Source organism: Zalophus californianus, chromosome 14 (assembly GCF_009762305.2).
Source record: "Zalophus californianus isolate mZalCal1 chromosome 14, mZalCal1.pri.v2, whole genome shotgun sequence".
Lineage (NCBI taxonomy): Eukaryota > Metazoa > Chordata > Mammalia > Carnivora > Otariidae > Zalophus > Zalophus californianus.
This window is the reverse complement of record NC_045608.1, coordinates 76,740,119-76,761,298: the sequence shown is the minus strand read 5'-3', so window position 1 is coordinate 76,761,298 and position 21,180 is coordinate 76,740,119. Positions and strand designations below refer to the sequence as shown.

The following is a 21,180-nucleotide window of genomic DNA, read 5'->3' as shown; positions in this document are numbered from 1 at the left end:
TTTATCCAGTCTGCACCATCCTTTGCAGATTGTATTCCATTAAGGGTCAACCTATTAATAGGCAGAAATAGCCATAAATTGAAATAAAATTAAAAACCCGACAGCCAGTGGCTTGCACTAGGCAGCAGGTCAGTAATTCTTTCTGCTGTACTGAACCATTTAAATACCATTCTGAATGTCGGGTGGGCCATGAAAAAAGAGGCATTCAACAGGCTTGGAAATACTTGCATGAACCCAAAAGGATTTTTTGAGACGCAGAAAGCAATGCGCTCCCTTCTATAGATAAATATGGTTTAATCCCACTCCCATCCCCAGCACGACCTGCCTCCCACTTCCTCCCTACTCCGCCTTCCCTTCTTCCCCCCACTTCAGGCAAATCTTCCTGCATCTGTTTTGCTTGGCAACACGCACCAGCATTCCAACAGATGCCACCTGGCCACTGAGAGCCTATTGCAACATAGTAGGCCAAACAAGAAACCTGCTCAAAAGGAAAAGCAATCTGCAGTGAGGTTTCTGGGAGCAAAGATCACTAGAATCACAGGGCTCCACTCGGTAAGGGAGGTGGCCTGGAACCCCTTCATGCCCTACACCCTGCCCATGACCCTTTTGTGGCCGTGAGATGGCAAGAATGTCCCCAGGAGTGTTCTCACTAATGGAACTTCCTGCTGAGGACTCCATCGGCCCCCTCCAAACCCAGAACCTCCACCCAGGCCTCAGTTGGTCAGTTCAGAGCAAGGAGGATAGACTGGCTGTAGCTACGGAGCTTCAGGACAAAGCATGACGCCTGGTATTTCCCTTTGTCTCAACCCACGTTATACGGGAAATTCTCAGGAGCTGAGACCAACGAGCATCTCCTTCCTTAAAGCAACTTAAAAGTTCTCTCCCCATCTCAGATCCTCTCCATGAACTGAGATCGTGTGGGTCTGTTTCAAGTTCTCAGCCCATCAGGGAAACACACGATGAACCAGAGGACGCAACCAAGGGACTTCAGAAATGGGAAGACGGATGGAAAAACCCCTGCTCCCGGACAACACTTTGGAAGGGGCTGCCTCTCTCTAGGGGTGAACCTTGCGGGATAAATGAGTTATTTTTAATTAAAAGCCATGGATCTGCCTTGTAGCCCACACATTATTCATCAATGGACAAGATGCCTTATAATAAATGCGATCTGCAAATCAGAAGCAGACTCCCTGGTGCAAAACTGCAAAAATAAATCCACCCACATCCTGGCATGACACAGGCAGCAGAAAGCATCTTGAAATAACACTCGCTTAAGAAGAATAAAAGCTTCCCATTTTCTCGACACTGCAACATGAAAATGACAGTCTAGATATGAAGGTTTGACAGTCTAAGTACGAAGGTTAGACTAACTCCTGAGAAAACTGATGACTGCCCCCAGTACCGGGAAGAACAAATACACAGAGCAGGGACGACAGCAGAGGCCAGAGCCCGGGCCCCGCCACCTCCAAGGTGACAGGCAACACGGCAATGGCCTCCCTGATCCTGCCTCGCCGTCTCAGGACAGAAGCCCGTGTGGTCTGTGAAGATAAAAATGGGGTCACATCACTCCGGGGCTTCAACCCCTCCTTGTGGATTTCCATCCTCGCGGCCCCACAGTGGCCCTCCACAATCGGTGTAAAATGTGAAGACAGAACTTGCACACCCACCTTCCCTGCTCTTCTCCAAGGCATTGATCCTCATTTAGTATCTGTATTTTTTCCTTTTGCTCAGCTGTCCCCATCCTATCAGCTGCTCAAGGGCAAAGAGCTTTTTGGTTTTGTTCACTGCTGTATACCTAGAACTTCGAACGGTCTGGCATGCACCAAATACCCAATGAATTCACTGCATAGACCTTTATCGTCTCATCTACTAGTAACCTCACAAATGATTTTCATCAGTCTCCAGGCAGCCCGACTGGGCAGTGCCACCCATTTGTTCTAATGGGGGGGAGGGAAGCTTCACCTAAGAGAAACAGGGAGGCTTAGAAAAGTATAAATACTATGATTCCATGAGTCAGAAACACACAACCACCTCCTTTACCCCAACATCAGTTCTAAACAAAGGCACCGAAATGGAGATCATCAACATCTAGAACCCTGCAGACTTTCTCTGCTCTATTACCAGGATACAGGCACTAAGGGCAGAACTGCATTTACTTCACTACCTGGGCTCTTCAAGTTAGGGCTGTTCTTCAATGTAAAGGTCATACTGATTGGGGGAATGGGTGTGTCAATAGATTTCTCTATCATCTGCTTGAAAGAAACCACAGAAAAGTTTTTCCCAAAAAATTCCTATTTAGTACTTGATTAAAATTAGAGAGAGAAAGAGGGAAATAGAGACAGAGAGAGAAGATCCTGAATATTTTTTCCTTCTGGATTAAGGCATGGATCCAGTAACTCTGATCTCCAAGATGAATGTTTTTGCTCCCTTCCAGGTCCCTTTTCACAAGCTATCCTCTCCATCAATCACAACCACCTTTGGCTCCAAAGAGTCACAAAATGGCCTTTTCAGGATTTCTGCTGTGTCATGGTCCCCAGATCAATATACATATTCAATCCATGCACATGGCCCCTTTCCAGGTTTCCCCAGATGAGGCCAACATTGTTGTTGCCACCTAATTTTTCTCAGTGCTCCTCTGTTAAGTCAGAAGCTGAGAGGGGTAAACGGATAAAGGAAATGGGCCCTCATGTGACCCCCATCACGGTCTTTGATTTGTGTGATTCCCCTGTCTCATCAAAAGGATCAGCTCTTTGGGGACAGAGAGAGTTTCTATATCCTCCAAACTCTAGGCATCCTCCACAAGTTTAACAATTGGGCAAAGTAAAGCATCTCTCTGCCAAGACAGCCCTTGTCCAGCGAGTACAAGTCTCAGGTCCCTGGGAAGTGTCTCGATTCTAACTGACTCCGGCATTACAAGGCAACAGGTCTTCACTTGAAGCGCAACGGGATTTTAGGCTCCTTGATTTTCAAACATGAAATATAGACCACTTTCTCTGTCAACGGCCAACAAAGCTCCAAGTGGCAATCCAAACTTGGGGTAGAATCCAACCAGAATTGGACCATTTTAGAGTACTTAATTATGTTACCTTCAGGAAGCCTATTCTCATGACATTAATTTCCACAAGCAAAAAATAATGACATACACAACTCAATTTAGCTATTTCCTATATGCATTGGCAAGAAAATTTCAAATTCTAAAATTCTGGTGACAAATTTAAAAAAAAATTTAAATTTTAAAAATTCTAAAATTCTGGTGACAAGGAGGGATTAAAGGAGCCTTCAGTTACCGAAAGGTCTGATGGCTGAGACCTGAATATAAATGCACAATCACCAAATTATTTTCACAGTAGCCAGTAATCTTAAAAGCCCTTCTTTTCATCCATCTGCTCTTTGTAAAGGGTATAGGAAAGCAAACTACTTAAAAAGCAGAAAATAGAAACATCTCTTTATAAAGGCTTCCATTCAGGTTCATAACTTCCTCTGGATTGAGTCCAATATTTCAACACACAAGAATTTCAGTACCTATAACTTGCCTTACTGTTTTTTTTTTTTCTTATTTGCCTTATCATTTTTAAATGCTTAAATGCACGACAGTCACTCTAAAGTCACATGCACGAACACTACCACCAGCAATTTGAACGTACTATTTGCAAACACAAAGTCTCCCCAAAATTTTACATAGTACGCTTACCATTTTTGTAATGTGAAAGGTACAAAGTGATGCAATTTGGGAGGATGGGCTTTTAGGTCTTTATTGTTCATCCCTCTGTGTGATACACCTGCACGTGCCTACTTCCCAGGGCAGAGGTGGGAGAATCAGGAGATTGGGGAACCTCCGTATTTTTCTGGTATTTACTAGAACTTTTACAACACAGACATTAGCAAAATTATATAAGCAGGATCACAGACACTGAGAAGATAGACTGTGAGAGAAGGTTATATTAAACGCTAAGAAAAACATCTATTGGTTTCCTGAGTTAATATTTCTCATAGTTCAGAAATTTAATACTTTTATATAGATGACTCTGTCCATTTTTTCTTGGTGATTCCCCTTTCTGCTTCCAAGGTTAGGAGTGATCCTTCACAGATCTGTTTTGTTTTGTTTATAAAGATTTATTCATGGGGGGCCTGGGTGGCTCAGTTGGTTAAGCATCTGCCTTCGGCTCAGGTCATGATCCTAGGGGTCCAGGGACTGAGTCCCACATTGGGCTCCCTGCTCGGCAGGGAGCCTGCTTCTCCCTCTCCCTCTCCCTCTCCCTCTGTCCCTTGCCCTGCTCATTCAATCTCCCAAACAGAATCTCTAAAAAAAAAAATTCATTCATTCATCCATTTAAGAGAGTGTGTGTGGGGGGAGAGGGAATCTCAAGTGGAATCCCCACTGAGTGCAGAGCCCAACTTGGGGCTCCAGCTCATGACCCTGAAATCACGACCTAAGTAGAAATCAAGAGTTGGACGCTTAACTGACTGAACTGCCCAGGCACCCTGATTTTTTTTTTTTTTACAGAATTATTTAAATCTAGATTTAGATAAATCTTGAGGTTATTTTAGTTCTTGGTTTAAGTTTTAGATCCAATCAATATTACTAATTTTATTTAATGACTGTATCCACCTATAAGAGAATATGGTTAATTTGAATAGTGGAAATGGGATTTGTTAAATCAAAATGCATACAAAATTTAAGTGTATATACTTTACATAGTTAACAGTTCCCATATCATAACGTAGAATAACAACTAGCATTTTCTTAAGTTAAAATGTCATTCTGGTAAGAAAGAAAGGCACAATAAGGCTGAGAATATTCATTCCTTTAGCCCTTCTTCAGGATAAATTCTCCAGCACATATATAAAGAATTAACAGAGCCTTATTAATCGAGCTTACTCATTTCTGTTTGGGTTATGGCCCTACAACAGATTACATTAAAGGTTACAGGCACCAGTTTAATTCCTGTTACCACTATTCAATGGCAGGAACTGTCTTGGTATCTCTTTGTCCGTGGCCTGGGCCAGGCAGGTGCTCATGAAACGGCTCTGTGGAAGGCAGGCAGACTGACCGGGAAGGAGTTCATTCAACTCAACGTTTGATGGGAAAGAGAAGAATTAATCATTCTGATAACTACACCACCACAAAATTCTTCAACGTTTCACACTGAGAAACAATCTGTTGAAACTTGCTGATCGTGATCAAGGAAATTCCTAGGCAAACACAGCAAGCACATCACTGGTGGTCACTTCTCCCTTCCGTCTTCCGAACAAACCCCTTCCGCTGATCCACCGAGACCAATCCTGGTCATCTTTCTAGATCTGGTTTTGATCTTCCCCTCCGTGACATCGTCCTTGTCCACCATGACCCACAGCATCCCATCCTGTGAGTAAGCAGCCTCTGGGTATCAGCACAAGGGTGGCACCTGCATAAGGCTTCTGCTGGTATGCCTCTTATCTCCACTGTCCTGTCACCTGGAAAGCTTCTAAGACCACAGGCTTCCCAACCTTTCGTGTTTCTCACATCAAGAAGTACACATGCAGTATCATGAAACAATAATCATTTCACGCCTGTGAGATAAAAAGTATGTTCTCTGTAATTGCAAAAATAATGCTGTTTCCTCATTTTAAAATGAAAGGAACTGGCTAAAAGGATTCCTAAGAGAACTCAAAGCTCTATAAATTGACGCATATAGAATTCAAAAAGGACTCCTGTGGGGCGCCTGGGTGGCTCAGTCATTAAGCATCTGCCTTTGGCTTAGGTCATGATCCCGGGGTTCTGGGATTTCTGGGATGGAGCCCTGCATGGGGCTCCCTGCTCAGCTGGGAGCCTGCTTCCCTACCCCCCCAACCCCGCCGCCACTCCCCCTGCCTGTGATCTCTAATAAATGAAATCTTAAAAAAAATAAATATAAATAAAAAGGACTCCTGCATACATCAGCTAGAGAACAATGCCATATTACAAAATTCAGGAACATCTCTTGTGAATATAATTTCATCTGAGGATGTAGGCAGGCCCTCAGGTACACTGTGTTTATGTAAAACTATTTTTACTGCTTTGTCCTTTAGTACAGTAACTGGGCACCCTAATAATGCATACTAATTAGAATTAGCAGAACACAGAATAACGTACCAGGATTTTTTTTTAAACATGGTTTCTATTACTGTAAGACCAACTTAAATATTAAAATTGCATCAAAAGTTTAGAGTTTTATTACAATTTAGTATCTTTTTCGAGTGGAAAACACAATCAGTACATACATACTGAACTGATCCTAAGATGGAGGTATTTTCATTCATGAGCAGAATACAGAAGAACCACAGAGCTATGCTATTAGTGCGCAGTGGTCAACTGGGCCGAACTCCTCAGGAAAGTTAGGGAGAGCTGTTGGTCACGCAATAAACTTCTAGCTGGAAGCTCTCTGCTTTGAAGAAATGCTAGGCTTCTTGGCTGGAGCTTAATATACACATTTCAACATTTCTGCTCCAACTCAACTTTTCTATTCAACTCAAAAAATCTGGACCAAAACAGCTCTTTCTCCCTCAGGAGTCAAATATCTAATTGTGTATTCTAAAAGAATATGAAAAAGAAATGGTCAAGAAGTACAACAGATTGTGAAGCTTTAAAAAGTCAAGGAAACAGATCAATTATGACGTGTGGGTCATTAAATATATTTTAAAGGTCTATCAGTTCTGGACTGACCTAGAAAGAGTAAGAAAGAGAAACTGTGAATCTATCAAACTATCTGAATCACCAAATACTTACTATGCCCCATACCATCCCTACCCCGGCCTAGCCTCCTCCCTCCCCTGCAAGAGATAAGCAACTTGAGGCAACACCCCGGTTGAAAACAGACTCCTCAGTTATTATATGAGGCACGTAAAAGCCCCTTGACTCACTCCCATCTATAAAAATTAAGTCACAAGAGAAGTCTGTGTAAATTCCAGGGGCTCTGAAAGGCAGATTTGCTAGGGGAAATGCCTGTCTCTTCTCACTGGGGTCGCTCACTCTCTTTCTGCTTACCCAGTTAAGCAAAATATAGCACAATACTTAACACTAAAATAAACACAGAATGGTTTCAAAGAAGGCAGGCACTTAAAGGAACAGATACAAAGTATCTGAACACTAGGCTAGGCACCACAGCCAATTGGAAGAAAAGAGCGCCCCCTCCAACATCAATTTCTGATACTTTCATTTCATTGCAGGACCTCTCCCTTCACATTAAGCACTTTGTTCCAAAGTGTCAGAATGGCCCATGGTTCTAAAATGATCAGGGTATAAAAAGGAGGCTTCTTGAAATTCAATCTCTTCCATCCTCCATCCTGAAAGCTCAACTTCCTGTTACAACCGTGGTGGTGCCTAGAGACCACCGAAGTGTCAACTCAGGACAGCATACAACTGGCCAGGACATCAACCACTTCCTTCCAGGCCACCTGTTTCTCTTTTCTTTTATAGTCCTCTGTATTCCAGTGCACCCAAATAAGCTGTGAGCAGAATAAACAAGGTGCAAAAAGGAACATCCATTGAGAACATTATTGATGCCTAAGAAGTCAAGCTAAAAATCTTTCGATAACCTCCATTTGCCCAGAAAAAACACAGACTTCCTGAAATACCTATTATAACTAATATTTTCAACACTCTATCCCTTTAGGCCCTTTTAACCTTTAAACTGGAGCTGGGTGTATGTAGCAGGTAGATGGGGTTAAGTGTTCTCTCCTTCACAGGACATGGAATTATATTGTGCTGCCTGGTATGAAGCAAGGGAAGTGGACCACCAAAGACAGGATACTAAATTTCTCAATAATCACTAGACTGGACTAGGCTTCCCAAGCTTCTTTTGGCAATTATAGTGGAAACTTAAGATAGTTTGGTATTCGTGCATTTAATCAATAGTTTCGACACTGTGAATTTCCTGCTTTTTCCTCATTATTGCAAATGTCCTGGTAGTATCATTAAGAGCTGGGGGAGGGGGGGAGTCAAAATATTTAAGGGCAGTAATCTAGCTCAGCAATAATATGAGCTTATTTTTATTAAAAATGTCTCCTTATCTCAAGTTATACAAATACATTAACATTCAGATTCGCCTCAATTAGTTTTAAACCATCAACTATACAGACACCCAACATTTATTAAATTTTAAGAGAATTCTTACATGGAGTCAATTTCCTCTGGTATTGTGAACTTTTATGTAGCAATAACAACTTTCTTATTAACGTGTTACAAAATTATAGATTAATTTCAATGCCTAGGAACTCTGGCTCCAGGCTTAGCCAAGAGCAGCAGCTGTGGCATTTATGAAAACCCTCCAAAAGGCAGTATCTGGTAAGGCACAAATACTACCCTCATTTGCCAATCACACAACACGGAGATCTTGTACAGATAACATGAGATTGCTGCTCAAAAGCCTCAACCTGTAAGAGGGAAAAGTAAACGTAACCAATGGAAATGTTACAGCAAAATGATTTGGTAAAAATACAACATCTGAAAACCCAAAACAGATGTTTCAAAGTTTCAAAATTCAATACAGCAAATACAATTAAAGATCCTTTTCTACAGTCCATAGCTCACCAATGAATTTGAGTCTTTTTAAGGACCGATCATCACAGGTGGTGTTTGGGATCTGTGATGCTGATTATCCAACAGCCACACTTAGGACAGATGAGATATCAAAGCTAGTTATTAAATATTTCCAGGTATGCCTTAAATCCATGCTATGCCTGATGCTGATCCAAAACTGACTGTTCAGAGTTAACTTGATCACCTTCCTCAAAGAAAGATTTGTCTATTACAACTATTCGGTTAAGAAGGAAAAAACCCCAACACCAACACTAATCAGGTACTTCCACATATATTCCCTCATTTAAACCTCACCAGAAACCTGGGAGCTGGCGATTTTTATCCTCATTTTTCACTGAAGAAGACGCTCAGAGAAGGCTTCTAACTCCCCTGAGACATGTCAGTAAATTGCCGAGCTGCCTCTGCGGGTCTCCAAAGCTGCCCACCCCCCGCCCCCGGCCCTGTTAAGCAGCAAAGCACCAACTGGAGGTACCATCTCCAAAAATTTCAGCAAAAATGGCACATCACTGGAAGCATTTAACTGCTTTTTGGCTACGCAGACTTTTAAAGATATTTTTAAAAACCCCATTATGCACACAAAGTGATAGAATATGCTAGTTCCCACATCTAATGGAGCTATCAAGTACCTTCATCGGAAAGAGAAAAGTAGCACTATTTCGCAGGATAGCAAGCAAGGCTGAGCGAGGCAATGCCTTCGCAATGGGATGTTAGCTACAGGGACCGAGTGAAATAAATGAAGGCATCCTTCAAATGGTGAAGTACTAGAGAGAGACTTTAAAAAACAGCTCCTGTCCGCGTCAACCCTGAGCAATGCCTCATCAAAGCATCCATGAAAATAGCTGAAATTTTGTTACATAGTACTGGAATATTCTCATACGATCGCATTAAGAGGTTGTTACTATATTCAAGGGAAAATCATGTTTAGAGAATCCAATCAGAAACCCAGTGAATGAAAGAAATAGCTTTTTTTCTTATTCATCACACTGCTGTTGGTGTGTTTTTTAAACAAAGGGGTGTTTTATACATATATTCAGAGAATTATTTTTTTAGGGTAAAAAAGTGACACCAGGTAGTACTAGTGTCAAGGTTTTTCTGTACAGTAAAATCATCGTCTCTGAAAGAGATTCAAATTAAAATCCCCTCCAAATAAAGAGAGTTTGGGTATTCTTTTGTTGTTTAGCAAAATACACTTTTAATCCCAAGAGATGAGTACACTACTTTTGCAAAGTGGATGTCCACAGAGAGGACACAGGGAAAATGCAGAGCCCCTAGGGCGGCAGTAAAGGAGAAACACTCCCTTCCCTGCTGGTATATGTAGTGGGTGGGAGACTACCTGTTTTTGCCCCCACTGGCCCTCCTCCCCCTGTTTACATTACAAACTGTGTCGGCAAGCAACTGAAGACAGCCCCAGAAACTTTCCAAGTACCCAGTGTAATGTTATATACACAGTGGACCTGAAACACTTCATGACATTAATGGGATCCGAAAACTCAGCTTGTAAAATGCAGAACCTAGCAGTGATTATCCCTGAGACTGTTTTGAAAGGGGGCACCGATGCTGGGAAATGGTGATCTAACTTCCTCAGAAAAACTCAAATACAGTGAAGCAGTCCATAACCGAACCAAGTACCTCAAAAACTAAGAAAATAAGTCATTCATGAAATGACTGTTAATAACACCACAAATGGAACTGCTCAGGCCTAAAGCCCTCTGAAATACCCTAACGGATGACAACAAGAACCAATTCTCCTTTCCTGAATGGGTGGTCAGACGGAAAACCATCACCAAAGGGGGTTAATGCGTGGAAACGATTTTTTTCCCCAGGAATCTAGCTGGTTGACATTTTTTGAAGTCATGTTGCATTTGAGATTTATTTACGGCAGGATGTTTGGGAGGCAGAGACACAGAAAATACTCAACAGGGTAACCTGAGGCAGAGAAGAGACTGCAATAGGAGCCCATGTGTAAAAGGAAGCCTGAGTGGTTTGCCCAATCGAGAAACATTTCTGATGTCATTTAAAAACCAGGCTGCAACAAATTTTCATTAAGTTTTCACGTGAACAAATAATGAAGTACCCTTCTGACCGAAGCAGCAGATATGTGAACCATCAAAAAAGCCTGGTGGCAGCCAGACTGTAGACGCCCCAGTGAATGTTTTCCCTCAAGATAAATAAGGCCAGGGCAGCTGCCGCCTAGACTTAACACCCCTGCCCATATGAAACACGTACAAAGTGTTGAATGGAGCAGACGGTTCTGTGATGTGACAAGTTTTGTTTGTGCCTCTTAAAGAAAAAAAGTTTTTGCTTTAAAAAAAAAACCCCAGCTGCTTACCAACCATTTATAAATTTCTGTCCATGAACAAAAATACACAGGTGTATCAAAATTCACATAGGAGACCTACACCTATGGAATTTGCACCAGAGAACTTATTCTCAAGAAAGGCTCTTTATTCTAGACCTTAAATTTCCAAATTGGAAGATACTTGTTTCCTGCTCTCACAGTCCTTTCAATTGAGAATAGCCCTTGTATCTAAGTACACATCAGTTTAGTATATACCCTGTTTGTTTCCTAATTACATTAGAAATTTCAAGCCAAATGAGATGTTACATAAACACATCTGTCTTCAACATCTAACTGCAAAATGACTGAAGTTTTTGGTAATATCATGGAGTAGTTACCAAAACTTTAGGAATGCATTTTGTTTATGAAACCTCAGCTGGTAGGCGGTCCAAGTTCAGAAAGAAATTGTCTTGCCCAGTGAAGCCTGTAACTGTTGTGATGTACTTTCTTGGGGTGAAGGTTAGAACTATTATAATATCAAAATTCTACTGAAATTTGTACTATTATATAAAAATTATATACTGGTTCAGATCAAGACAAAGCACTCAGACATTTCCTAACAAAAGGATTAGCGATAATAAAAGGATGCATGGAAAAGAAAGAAGAAACATTTATAGAACACCAAGAAAAATATAATACTTGCACTGAGCGTCGGACTACACCTTCAAAATGGTGCAAACCAATGATGGAGCAGTGTGATAAAGTTCACTTGAACAGCCAAAAACATTTCTCAAAACACGGCAATAAAAGATGATACAATTCCACACTAATACTCAGTCATCCACTTTTGAAAAGTCGCAACGCACAATCAAAACCCAAACAAAAAGTTCCCTTAATGTTTCACGATCTATCCTCAAACCAGTCATCAAATAAATCCAGAGGAAAAAAATCCATTTCAAAATGTAAGGAGCTTGGTGTTTAGACAGAGCCCTCGGTGGCTGGTAATTACTAGGTAACAGAAAGTTAACTGATAAAACTTTTCATCCCACTATAAACCATGAAAGCTGCAGAGTCATCATTTGCTTGGTGAAATTAGCAGCTGTCTTTCTGTACTCCATTTCACCGAGACGGAGAGAGCAAGAACACAGGAGAAATAAAAGCCAAAATCTGTCCTAGGGTGCCCGTTTCCACAGCTGGAGACAGGGCACTTAACTAGTCTATATACAGCCTCCGGGTTAGACACTCAAGGGGCCACTGTTAAGTTGCATGCCCTCCGCAATCTGACCATTAACATGCAGTTTTGCCTACCCTGGTCCATAAGCCAATCTGCTTCAAAAACACATTTCTTACTGCCCCACAAGGGTGACCACTCTTGTTCAGTATTACTTAATGGACAAAAACCCAAAAACAATAAATTATATAACAAGGGTCAACCCTCCACAGCAAAAGGGACATGAGGAAGAACTGATCAAACTTTCCATGCACTTAATTGTTAAGAGACTAGACTCAAGTTTTGTGACATTCTCTCACCTTTATGAGAACTGGTTATTTTTAAATGAAACATCATCAAAGCAAGCAGCTCTTAAATGCATTTCTGAGATCAACATGTTGGGGCACCAGCAGATTAATTTAAAGTAATAAATTTTTAAAATTCTCTTTTATTCAGAAGGGGACAACGAGGGAGCCGGAATCATCTGGATCTTCAAAACAGTTATTTGATTTTTAGGGTCTAAACACACAGTGTCTTAACCACCAACTAGTTTTATGGGCCTCTACCAAATACTGGGCTACAAATCACGGTCCCAGAACTCAGCCTGACATTGTTACAATGGCCTGGAGCAGGGAAACTCCGAGAAAGGAGGACGAAGTTTGTTTTAATTAGCCCGTAGAAACAGCTTTCTGGGCTTGGCTCAGTTCCTTCAGACCTGGCGGTCACACGCAAACGCACGCCAACTTACCGGGGCGCCAGCTACCGTGGAACCAGGGCTGCTGGCGTTGTTCTCCTCGGGATTCTGGGGGGCTTCTTCCGGCCCCCGAGTCACGAGAATTCTGAAGTGCTGTTGCCCCGCATTTTGATCTTGCCTGATCTTAAACGTGCAGCCCTGCCCCTGTGGCGTCCTTTCCACCGAGTTGGTCCTGTGGATTTCGGGAGCCCCCCTGCGGCCCCGAGGCGGCGTCTCCGGGTGGCCCCGCTCTTCTGTGGGGCTCCCGCGCTCTGCGCGGGGCTGCGTGGGGTACGAGGTGCTCCTCTCCAGCCGGATGCGGGGGTACCTCACCAGCCTGTCCCCCTTCGTGCCGGTGAAACCGAAGTTGAAGTCACTGCCCGGCCCCGGAGCGCCCGGTTGCGGCTGTTGCAACTGGAAGACGAAACAGCGCTTCCCGGAGCTTCCAGAAGCATCCGGAACGTGCTGCAGGGACCAGCGCCTGGGCTCCGGCGCCGAAGGGCTGCTCTGGCCGTCGGCCCCGAAGGGCGTCAGCCTCACCTGGCGCACGTCGGCGCTGGAGGCGCGGTGCTGGATCCGCAGCCCCCCGCCGCCCTCGGGGCCCCGGGCAGCCCTCGGCTTGGCCTCCTCGCGGCCGTCGCAGGCAGCGGGGCCCGGTGCTCGGCGGCCGCACGTGCCATTAAGCTGCGGGCCCGGAGCCCAGGCCGCCCTTGGGGGCGAGCTCCCGGGGGTCTTGGGTTCCGGAGGCTCCGGGCCACCGGCCCGGGATGCCGGGCCCGCGTCGCCGTCCGGGCCCTCGGGCAGCGCACCCGCGTCGGGGGCCCCGTCGGTCGCTTTGCGCTGCAGGGAGATCTGCACGGACGAGCTGCGGGTGGGCCGCGCGTCGAGCGGGCCCAGGAGCTGCGGGATGAACATGGACGTGCTGCGCTTGAGCGCGCCCACGGCCTCCTGCAGGCCACCGCCGTCCTCCGCGCCCTGTTGGGCGAAGGGGTGAGGGCCGCTCCTCCGCGGCAGCGTGTGGAATGCCATGAAAAAGTCCTCTTCCCTCTCCTGGTCTAGGATCTCGGACTCGGGGGCTGTGTTGCTGCGCCCAGCGCCAAAATGAAACCGAAGCCGATGGGCCATGGTGCCCAGGGGGGCAGGGAGGGAGAGGGCGAGCGGCGACAAGCCCGGCACTGCCAGAAGTCAAAAACCGAAGACACAAACTCCAAGAAAAAGTGTCCCATCTGCCAAAGCGTTAGCACTGCGGCACAAGGAGCGACAGATAGCAGAAATAACCCAAGTGGCAAGCGGCATTCCAGGCATGATTGGGTAAGAGCAAAAAGCTCTCTCATCCACACTGTGACAGAGGGTAGGATGGTCAGAACCACATGACCGCGGTCTCCCCCTCCAAGGCCAGCTTCTGCACTTACTGGAGTTTTCCCCCCTCTCGCGCTCTCAGTTTTTTTTTTTTTTTTTTTTTTTTTTACACACAGCAAGAGCCTGAAACAGCACCTTCCCAGCTGCTGCTTTTCCATCAGACAGGAGTGGCCCCAGCAGGGAGCTCTCACAGCTGACTAAGGCAGCAAACACAGTCCAAGCCATGCTGCTATAAATCTAGCCCGCATCAAATTCACGGGACAGTTCTTTCCGAACGAGGCAGGGCAGTCGGACTCTCTAACCAATGCCGGAGAGCCGGCATTGAACACATGCGCACACACCGTATTTCCCCCACCTCCCCTAGCAAACCAAAGAACGACAAGGAAAAATGCTCTGGCTGCAAGAAAACCCTTTCACAAGCATCCGATATTATGTTTCTGTTATTTATGATATCACCACACTACCACGACGGAATGCAAACTAATAAAAGGTACTATAAATATGATTCCACACCCCACAGAATGAGTGTCCCTTTAATGCTAAATAATTAGACCATGATCTACAAGTAACAAAATAGCTAAGTGCAGGGAGGCACAACTAGGGTCAGTTAGCTGTCTGCCTACTACTATATTTTTTCATTTAATAGGGGTGTGTGTGTGTGGATGTGGATCTCACTCATAATATGACTATCAGACATGGAAGTCCCAGAGAAAAGGAGCCCAGCTGGAGAAAACATTCTCTCCTATATGCCAGACAGGAGAAAAAACCATCACCACACCCACCCACCCCCCCATCCCCACCAGAAAAGGAAGGATAATTGAGGAAGGGTGTGAATGTGGTTTTCGTAGTGAGTTAACTTAAATACCATACAGAAAGAAGGCTGCCCAGAGCTGACTGTTTTCCAGGGAGAAGTCAGCAATATTATCATAAGCACGGAATCTTACCATTTTTGTGAAGGGCCAAAAAGGACCCGAGTAATAAAGGTCCACGTTCAAAAAACTGTCATCAGATTTGTAGCCAACTTGGATATAGTCTCTGTGTTTCAAGCTTACTGTTTTCCATGATCCAGAAACACATCAGTGATTTAACACAGAAGCTTATTTAGGAGGGAGTAAAAAAATGGGAGGGGAAAATACCAAAAGCTGCAGAGAGTGACAAAAAGTTTATTTTAAAATCCACAAAGCATGACTTTGTCAACAGCTCTAGAATTGAGGGTGTGGAGGATTAACCCCATGTTTACATACGTGCAAACCTGTTTTCCAAAGGCATGTGTTTTAAATGCCAAAACTGATCTCTATGAGAGAAATGGAAGCTAGTTCGTTGAAATGCTCAAAACTGCCAAGTACCACCATAGTCCTGTATTGTCTTAGCTGGATGAAGAGCCAACAAAGCAACAAACACCACCACCAGTTTTCAGTGAATGGTTAAAAAACAACAACAACAACAAAACTCCATAAACAGCCTGGGGCAAAGCTAGGTATTAGTATCATAAAACACAATGTTTCAGATAGTGTGTATTCACACATGATTTCTTAGAGCTCTGCATTCAAAGCCCTTTTGGGTTTGGAAGACTAGTTTGGGATCCATGGAGAGGTCATCTCAACAGCAGTCATTTTTTAGTAATCGAAATGGAAACAAAAAAAAATTTTTTTTTTACAGCAAATTTCTCTTAGTAAAAAGAAAATAATGAATTACAACACGTCTGACAAGAGGCATTTTCCCCTTAAATCTGACCCTCTCCACCTTGGAAACGTGTTGTCATACTCAATAAATGAGAGAATAAGGATTAGTCTGTATCAGTCTTCAGGGACTGACTTCTACTCAACACTGCCTGATTCAGTATTTGCTGGGTAAGAGATGGAGTGCTAAGAACTGCACCATCATCCGAATCTCTCATTCAATTTAACAAGAAAATAACTTCATACACACAGAAGTGATTTAGTTATTTGGTACTACTCATTATCACCTAAGGTATAAAAACGCTGAGTTCAACGTGAAGCCACCAAGACCCCGTATATTTTAACAGAAAAGGTGTCGGTACAGTAGGCCATAATCTGTTGGCTTTCCAATTTGGAGAATAATACCAAGCCCAGGAGATTAAACTACACTCCTGAGTTCCATAATAAGCATAAAAGGCCTGGCTATTCACCACCACTGGCCTGAGGACTTAGGAGAAGAGCAGATTCCACCGGGTGCTGTGTTTAAATTATGTAAAGTCTCCAGACCTCTCTTGTTTCATGTGCAAGGACACAGACTTAAATGAGATGTATTATAAGACTCCTCCAAAACTATATTAAGTTTCAGCTACTCAAAAGACTTGGCAGTTTCAGCTGAAATCAGCAGCAAGAAGGGTTTATAAGAACACTCCTTTTTGTTTCCAGATTTTATTTAAATTCTAGTAAGTTAACAGATTGGGTAATATTAGTTTCAGGTGTAGAATTTAGTGATTCATCACTTACGTATAATGCCCAGTGCTCATTACATCAAGTGCCCTCCTTAATGCTCATCCACCATCTAGACCCTCTCCCACCCACCTCCCCTACAGCAACCCTCAGTTTGTTCTCTATCATTAAGAGTCATTTCATGGTTTGCCTTTTTTTTTTTCTTTCTTAATAAGAACACTCCTTTTAACCAAGAAATATACACAAGTTTCATGAAAAGTAAATCTGGATACAACTAACAGAAAACTTGAGAGTTTTAATACCACTTCTGAGAGTTCCTTGAAGGCTTACACAGAACATAATAATATTCACATTCATAGCTGGAACACTTGGTTTGTGGGTACCTGATGAATACACTCTGGTTAGCTGATTCTGCCAAAATGCTTTAAAGCCAGACATGATGCTGAAATTCCATTTTTTAAAATGAAATCTTAGTTATATGTATTATATAGACAGACAGATATATAACATGTCCAAATCTTATCTATCAATGTATATATAAAATGTTTCTATATGAGTTTTATGCCTCAGGCATATCTTTGGTTCTTTGAAGGTACTTTCCACAAACTTCCCTTGAGAAAGTACCATTTTTAAAATACAGCTTAATTTTGCCTGCTAAATATAGATTCACTTTTTGCTATATACTGTTAATTAGTTTTTTGTTTTCCCAAAGAGAATCACCACAGATTCACGACTGAATGGGTGAAAGGACTGTAGTCTGGCTTATAGTAAGGTTTATTTACATGAGTAATGGCTTCTTTAAAGGTTTGCCTACCACTGCGTACTCCCAACATAAGAGCAGAGGCATATGGCTTGATGTATCACTAGTGTGATTTTCACTAATATCGACTATGATGAAAACATACACACATACAAATAAAATTTCTGTCCTATCCATACAAATGTTTGTTAGAATCATAAAACAGTAATAGGCAAAGAGAGTCTTGGGGGGGGGCATATGTACTGGCAGACGTACAACACAGATAACAGAGTTCTGAAAGATGCTGCTTTAAAATTCAGTTTTTAAAAAATGAAGCAAAAAATCAAGAACTGGGACCCACTTACCAATCTGTTTTCATCAAATACTTCAAACAGGAGTCTGTGATTAGACGGGTTTACCTATAAAGGGCACAAAAACAGTATTTTCAAAAATGGGCAAAAATAACTCGGATAAAATAAGAGACATCGAATGAAATGCTTTATAATGCACCCAGATCATCTGTGTCATCTAAATAATTAACCTGCTACTCTTCTAGAAATCCTGTGTCTATTAAATCACATTTTCTATTATTGATTTCTAGATTATTCTATGCCTAATATTTAGGCATAGAAGAATAAGATGCTCTTGGCTGCAAAGAAAATTTTAAATAGTTTTAGAGAGTTTCTAAATCTCCCCTACAAAAGGTATGGAGACCAAGGTGACATCTTCACATAGGTCTGTGCCTGAGGAAATCTCTTAGGTCTGTAATTACAATGAGAATAGCAGTGACAAAAATGAAGAGCACAGTAAAAGGAGCTATTGACTATTGTATGCTTATTTTGGGGGCACTATCTCCTTATTAAATATCAAAAACACATGGCCTCATCTAATCCTGACAGCAACCTATGGTGTATAACTGTCCTCCTAATTTTGCAAATGGGGAGCTGAGACTCTGAGGGTGAAGTGACCTGCCCAGGAGCCCGTAAGTATTATGTGGGGCAACTGGGAGGCCCCAACCAGGTCCGACCTGCTTGTCTGCAGAGCCCACACTTTGAAATTAGAAAGAACAAAGAAATCAAAGATGTCCCCATTTCCAGCAACTGTGGGGTCAGAGCTCCTGGGGCTTTCAGTGTCTTTTTGCTTCTTTCTATTTACCAAAACCTCACCAAAATGGCAGGAATCATCATTCAGGCTCAATTATCATTTATTAAGTACCAACTACAGGGGATACCTGGTAGATAAGCTTTCTGATTTACATCATTGCATTGAAACAACCCTATCAAGTGAGAACTTCTTGCTCCTTCGTGAGAGAGAAGGAATCCACAGCGAGTGTCTGTCTTCAGGTGGAGTTCTAAGGTCACAAAGGTGGTAAGTGGTAGAGCCAGAGATGAGATTCAGGTCTATTGCTTCACCATGAAAAGTGAAACAAAATGAAGTTTGACCGTAGAGCATGGAGCGAGTCATGGGCTTCTGGCCCCCTGGCCTGCCCTCTGCTTAGTGACAGAGCAAGCAGATGGACGGGGATCTAGCTAGGATCTGTCTGGAAGCTCTGTGAAGGTTGTGCTGACCAATGCATCCACACAGGCCCTGGTAGGAGCAGCACACAGTAGGTACTCAATCGAGATTTGTGGAATGAATAAAACAAAGGTCCCCCCCTTTTTTTTAAAGTAAAAAAAAAAAAAAAAACAGAGTTTACAAACTGCTATAGCCAAGTTGACAAAATCTTGGATCACTAAAATTTACATCAACGTGGCCCAGGTGTTAAACTGAGAGGAGTCTAGGTCATTTGGAGTTTTACAAGTGGAAAGCTGTATTTGAGACTTAACTAAGGGCCAATAACATCTATCTGCCCCCATTAGCTTTTCAGTCCTTCATGGAGTAATTTAAAATGCATCTGGTAGAGGCTATACATGGGATCCACCAAGTATTAAAATATCATGCCATATTTCAGCTCTGAACATAACAGAAAACAGGTATTGTAGATAGTGACCGAAGTTAGGAGCACATAAAATACTACTGTGATTGAAAGGAAGAAATCAGGACCGACGGTAATGGGTCTAATGGTAGTATTGTTCATTGGGAATCTACACTAATCTGAAGATCTCATCTGGAGCATTTCTGGAGGTAAAGAAGTTTTTAATACCACAGCTAAGGAGGCAAAGTATATTCATTTTGAAGAGGGGAAAATGAAAACTTTCTCTCCAACAGATGAGCAGTTTAGTATTTCCCAAATTTTCGTACAAAAAAATACAGCAACCACCACAAAAACTCCTTCAATAGGAATCTCCATTAATTCACACAATTGTCATTTCTACATATAGCTCTTCTAGGTGTTACACATCCAAGGTTGAGGAAATTTTACCCAATTCAGTGATATTTAAAGTCCAAAAATAGTTTTGTATTACACTTGTACACGCACACGTGTTTGAATTACAAAACTCTCCCTTCCTAACTAGAACATTACTGGTAAGTTTTAGGCTTCTTTTTAATCATGTTGCCTCTGTTGCTTTATTTTACCTCTAAAATCATTCATAACCCGTGTCTCATAGAAATAATTAAGCTATTGTTTTAATTATATTTTACCTTATTTTTAAAGAAAAATTTGAGTAGAAAAGCTAAAATATGGTACTTGGGTAACTCTTCTTTTTACTTCTCTAAAACACCCCCAAAATGAAACAAGTCCAGATTTTGCTACTACTAGGCAGTCTTTGAAAACTTATGCCACATGAGGTGGCTACCCGGCCATTTCTCAAAAGAATTTCACATAAAAATTTAACAGCTTTTACTCAGTATGAATCTATTGTGATATTAACCTAGTTATAACGGTTATTATCAAAAAAATGAAAAACTTACTCTAAAATAAAATTCTTCATTCCACTTTGGGTTCAGCGTCTGGAAGAGAAATTATCTTGTAATATCTTTTACAGTCTTTGAAACATAACAGTTACTAGTACAATGCAGTCCATGTATTTGCTTGAACATTTTTTTTGTGATTAATAGCTAAGAGATATTCAAAATGGCAATAAAAAGCATTTAGTCAATTATTTGAAACTATTCTATAAACCAGACAGGAAGGGATGTATTTATGAAACAGGTAATTCATAGATAAGAAACCATAAAGTGCATGCTATCAACCAGAAGGAATAATGTCAGGGACCTACAAAGAGCCATCATCATGAAAAATATGAAGATATTCTTCAAGAAATTCACATTCATATGATTATTTCATCAAGAAGAAAATGAATTCATTTCTCTCGACCTGCCACAAATCTATTTCAGAGAGTAAGGAAGCAGGTGGGGAAAGGCGAAAGTATTCACTAGTTATATAAATACTGAAATCTGAAGAGTATTTTATAAAGAACAATAATGATGATCAGATTATAGTTCATGAAAAAAAAAAAAACCCGCCAGTTATAAATCCGAAGTGGATTTTCCCCCCAAATAACTGGTGTTTAAAATCTTGACCTCCCTGTCATTCCTGTCCAACCATCCACCCATCTTCATGCCAATCTAAAGATCTATCTCACAAGGACACGGAACAGATACTTTTGTCCTCAGTACAGACAAAAGATGGGCTGCCAAGCATCCTCTGAAACTAAGATGAAACAAAGATACTGTGCAAGAATACATATATACATGTTAATGCATTTGGACATGCATAATACTCTTAAATAAATACATCCCTCAAAAATCCTACGTACCTACGTACAAACTGAAAAATCACCACCTCGCCAAAGTCTACAGCTATTTTTTAGGCTGAACCGTATTTGCCTTTCTCAATGGAATTCCTTTAACATACTAGTCCACAAAGAAGCAAAGATAGAACACAAATGCACCCAAAGAAACAACACACACAGAATTCACATAACACTGAACTGGCATTTCTAAAAAATCAGCACTTT

General features: G+C 42.1%; 1 protein-coding gene across 13 annotated transcripts in view; it reads right to left on the bottom strand.

Annotated features, from left to right (window-relative positions):
• NEDD4L (NEDD4 like E3 ubiquitin protein ligase) overlaps positions 1-21,180 on the bottom strand; it is a 327,989-nt gene that overhangs the window by 118,259 nt on the left and 188,550 nt on the right. For 12 of the 13 annotated variants that reach the window (XM_027575487.1, XM_027575481.1, XM_027575483.1 and 9 more), the window contains 2 exons: positions 20,132-20,170; positions 17,644-17,697 (listed from right to left, as the gene is read on the bottom strand). In XM_027575487.1, coding sequence (XP_027431288.1) covers positions 17,644-17,697; positions 20,132-20,170 — 93 coding nt within the window. Of the gene's footprint in view, positions 1-12,793; positions 12,862-17,643; positions 17,698-20,131; positions 20,171-21,180 lie in introns of those variants that run through there. The other variant, XM_027575491.1, reaches the window with a different exon arrangement.